This window comes from Fukomys damarensis, unplaced genomic scaffold (genome assembly GCF_012274545.1).
Source record: "Fukomys damarensis isolate Sample0158 unplaced genomic scaffold, DMR_v1.0_HiC HiC_scaffold_27, whole genome shotgun sequence".
NCBI classification, from domain to species: domain Eukaryota; kingdom Metazoa; phylum Chordata; class Mammalia; order Rodentia; family Bathyergidae; genus Fukomys; species Fukomys damarensis.
In genome coordinates, this window is record NW_022900939.1 from 14,559,448 (window position 1) to 14,563,108 (window position 3,661).

General features: G+C 43.9%; 1 protein-coding gene across 1 annotated transcript; it reads right to left on the reverse strand.

The window, feature by feature from the left end:
• Positions 1 to 2,451: 2,451 nt before the first annotated feature.
• On the reverse strand, positions 2,452 to 3,660 carry Fjx1 (four-jointed box kinase 1; the record flags this gene model as incomplete). The annotated part of the gene is made up of 1 exon (XM_019205778.2): positions 2,452 to 3,660. A coding segment is annotated over one exon (324 nt), but the record flags the coding sequence as incomplete, so codon positions are not given.
• Position 3,661: the final 1 nt, after the last annotated feature.

Genomic DNA, 3,661 nt, shown 5'->3' on the forward strand with positions numbered 1-3,661 from the left:
TTTCCAGAAGTGGTGATGGATTTGCAATGAGCCATTTAGTTTTTTTTCTTTTTTTTAATCTCCCACATATATTTGTAGTATTAGCCATCTTGGTGCATGGGGTCTGCTCGGGTCCTGAAATCAAGCATGAAAATCCATGGAGAGATCAAACCTGTGCCCTTGGCTTGATGAGCCAGTCCCTTCCATACTGCTGGAAGAGAATCCTCAATAAATAATTTTGATACTGTATTACTATACATTAAAAACTGCCTGACTCTGGAAACAGCTAGATTTGACGTCGATAAAGAACATTAGTAGTTTACTGAAGTATAAGAAAGGAAAGAGGAACATGAAGTGAGTTTGGGGATTTTTTTTTGATGGAACTATCATGTGCCTGTATGTTTTACATGTTAACATTTAAATCCCATAATACTCTGATCAAATCTCTATTTCACAGATGAGGGAACTAAGTTAAATGCCTTGCTGATGGTAAATAGGTAAGGGACAGACTTCAGAATATAAGTCTGCCTCCAGCACCCATTACTCATTCCAAATCATGCTGTAGCCTGAAAATCACTTTTTTTTTCATTTGAGAAATGATTTGTCCCCAGCAGCATTCACTGACCATGGCAAAACTTTAATTGATCTTTCTCTGCCACAGCCTACTGACTATCCACAAGGAATAGCAACAGTTAAAAACGCTTCTCTGTAATTAAGTCTTGGTCCCCTTAACAACTCCACCATGTAATTAAACTTATTTCTCCAACAGGCAGATGTGGTTCACTAAAGAATCTGAGAAGAGCCATTTAAATTATGCTCTGTTTCTCACTCTTGGTTAGCCAGTCAAGTCTGGGCTTGGAATGGGAGACTAGGAGGAATGCCGAGAATGCTGCCATCGCAGATCCCCACAGTGCTGAAGCTCTAGCAGACTCAAGGTGTATTTCCTGTGCAATCTGTGAAACTTCTAATTTATTTCTACTCATTGTTTCGCTAGATGCACACTGGACTTGTTGAGCAAGAGTGAAGGTTGCTGAATAGTTTTCCTTTTCTAGGAGCAGCCTGCATTAACTGAAGGAGAAAACTGTAGTTACTAATCATCAGAAATGGAAAAAAAATTGAAAGATGTAATTATCACAGGTCTTGAAACAAGATATATCTGTCCCTATGGTACATTTCTGTGACTAAGTGAAAAACAATTTGGCTTACACCACAAATAGTTTCTGGGCTGTATTTTTTCCCAGGTAAGATTTGACTTAGCATAAGGCACTGATACCGTGATACCGTAGTTAAATTACACACTACATCGCAATTCAGAGTGAGAAGGGGAACCCACCGACATCTAGTATTTTCATGAGTCTTTAAAACTCTAGGTTTACAAATGCAAGTCAAATAAAAAACTTACAAGTTGTACCAAAAATCACTTTGAGTTAAAGGTCATTAATAATAAAAAGAAGGTAAAAGCAAAATCACTTGGGCTCAGATACCAAATAAGATGCCAACACAGAAGATCAATGGGGCTATAAAATGAAATCCAAAAAATATTTTCTCAGTTTGCAGTCCCCCAAGAAGTAAGGATTCAAATGTCATGTAAAAAGTACCGCATAGTTTCTTGGCCTTAAAAGCGCTGCTCTGAGAGGATCATGCAGTTAGTATCCGGGGAAAAAAAAAAAAAAAAAAAAAGTACAACTTCTTCAGAGGACTGGATGAGTTCAGATGTTGGAGATTATGATCTCCTGAACCCGATGGAATTTATGCCAGGAGAATAAAGAGAAAAATTAATTTATGGCTTTCTCTACCTGTGTGCAATGCATTCAGCTTAATCTTTAGAGTCATGCATGGGAATTGCGAGGCTGAAAGTAATGCGCAGCACGTGATCACTGGAGTTAAGTCTAAAAGGGGGCAATTTGTCTTATTCTATCCCACACATCTGGTTCTATCATATTTGCCAAATGGTTAATGCAGGAATACATGATGGTGAAATTTTTTTCCATCAATTTTATTTGCCGGGAAATAGAACACTTTCCTTCCCCCTCCCCCTGCATTCTAAATTGACCTCAATTTTCCAGCCCTAGGGTTTATCTGAGTATGACCTGGAAGACAGCTCTCCTCTTTGTTCAATTCTGCAAGTTCCATAGTCACCGTTGGGATGGAGCTGCAGCCTTTGTTTCAAAGCAGAGCCAAGCCAGGTGTGGTAGAGGCATACACCTATAATCCCAGCGCTCTGGGAGGCTGAGGCAGGAGGATAGCAAGTTTATGCCCAGTTGCCACAATTTAGCAAGACCCTGTATCTAAATACTTAAGTAAATCAATGGCTGGGGAGGTAGCTCAGTGTAAAGTCCCCTAGATTCAACCCCTAGTACTGGGGTGGGCAGCCACATTTACATGGGAGAAAAATCTAAAGCTTATTCTGCAAACAGATGAGGCATCAGTTACCTAACAGATAAAACCACAAGTTAAATTCTAAATTTTAAACTCCCTTTTATTGAAATATAAGTTTGTTTAGTATATTTACACCACCCTTTATGCACATATATACATAGAAGGCAAATTCTGTCAAATAAAAAAAGTTTTTCTTAATAAAAAATTAAAATAACAACGTAAAGTGCACAGAACTGATTTTTTTCCTTCTAGTGAACATTATCATTGTCGAAATTTTGGTCAGTCGGGAGGGGGAAGAAGCAATTCATTATTTGACTCAGTGCTTAAGGCCAGTCCTGAATTCATAGCCTTCAGGCCCAAATGAGGAGAGCTGGTTTGAGTCAGACAAACTGTAGGGCTCCCGGGGGTGCGGAGGTCTTGCTCTCTTTGTACTAAGGGGCCGTCCCCCAGCTCTGAACAGTGATCTCACCATCACGGCTCTGGAACAAAGGGAGAAGACAGGAAGGGGGCTCCACCAGCCAATGTAACAGCCCCACTCCTGGGCCACCAGCGCGGCTGCGTTTTGTAGGAAACTGCAGAATTAGCTCAACGGCTCAAACGGAAGTTTTCCTTTTTTGGAATGGGAGTGGGAGGAGGTGTCCTAAGAAGGGAGTGCATCTTTCACTGGGACCATCCCGGCTGGGGGCAAAGCCAAGCAGCCAGTTTCTTCGGATCCCATCTCCTGGCCGGCACCGGAAATAATCCTTTTATAAACTGGGTGGAGGGAATGTTAATACTTCTCGCCTCGGTGAGTTTGCCCTCCCAGACTTTGAAAGGAAACAGCGTGGGATTAAAAGAAAAGGGCAGGTGGGTGAAGCAGAAGTTTTAGACACTTCTGCGCCCGGAGCCACTTGGCTGGGCGTTGGCCAACTGGTCCCAGTCACTGGCACAGGTGACAGCTTTTCCCCGTCCAAATCTCCCCCTCCTCCCAGGATACTGTTAGGACCCCGGCCGACGGCCGTATTTAGCCTTGCAGTGCAAAATGTGCTTGGCGAGGAAGTCGAGGCGGCGCTGCAGCAGCTGAGAGTGAGGGTCGGCGAGAGCGGCCAGCTCGGGGAAGCGAGGTTCGTGGCGCCGGTAGAGGCGCCGCAGCCGGGCCATGACGCGCGGGTCCCACTGCAGGCTGAAGAGGTTGCTCACGAGCCGGTCGAAGTTCGCTGTCAGGTAGTCAAAGAGGATCAGGTCGGTCCACTGCACCAGGTCCACCAGCTCCGCCTGGCTGAGGTTGGCCAGCTCGCCCCCGGCGTCGCGTAGGGGTCGCAGG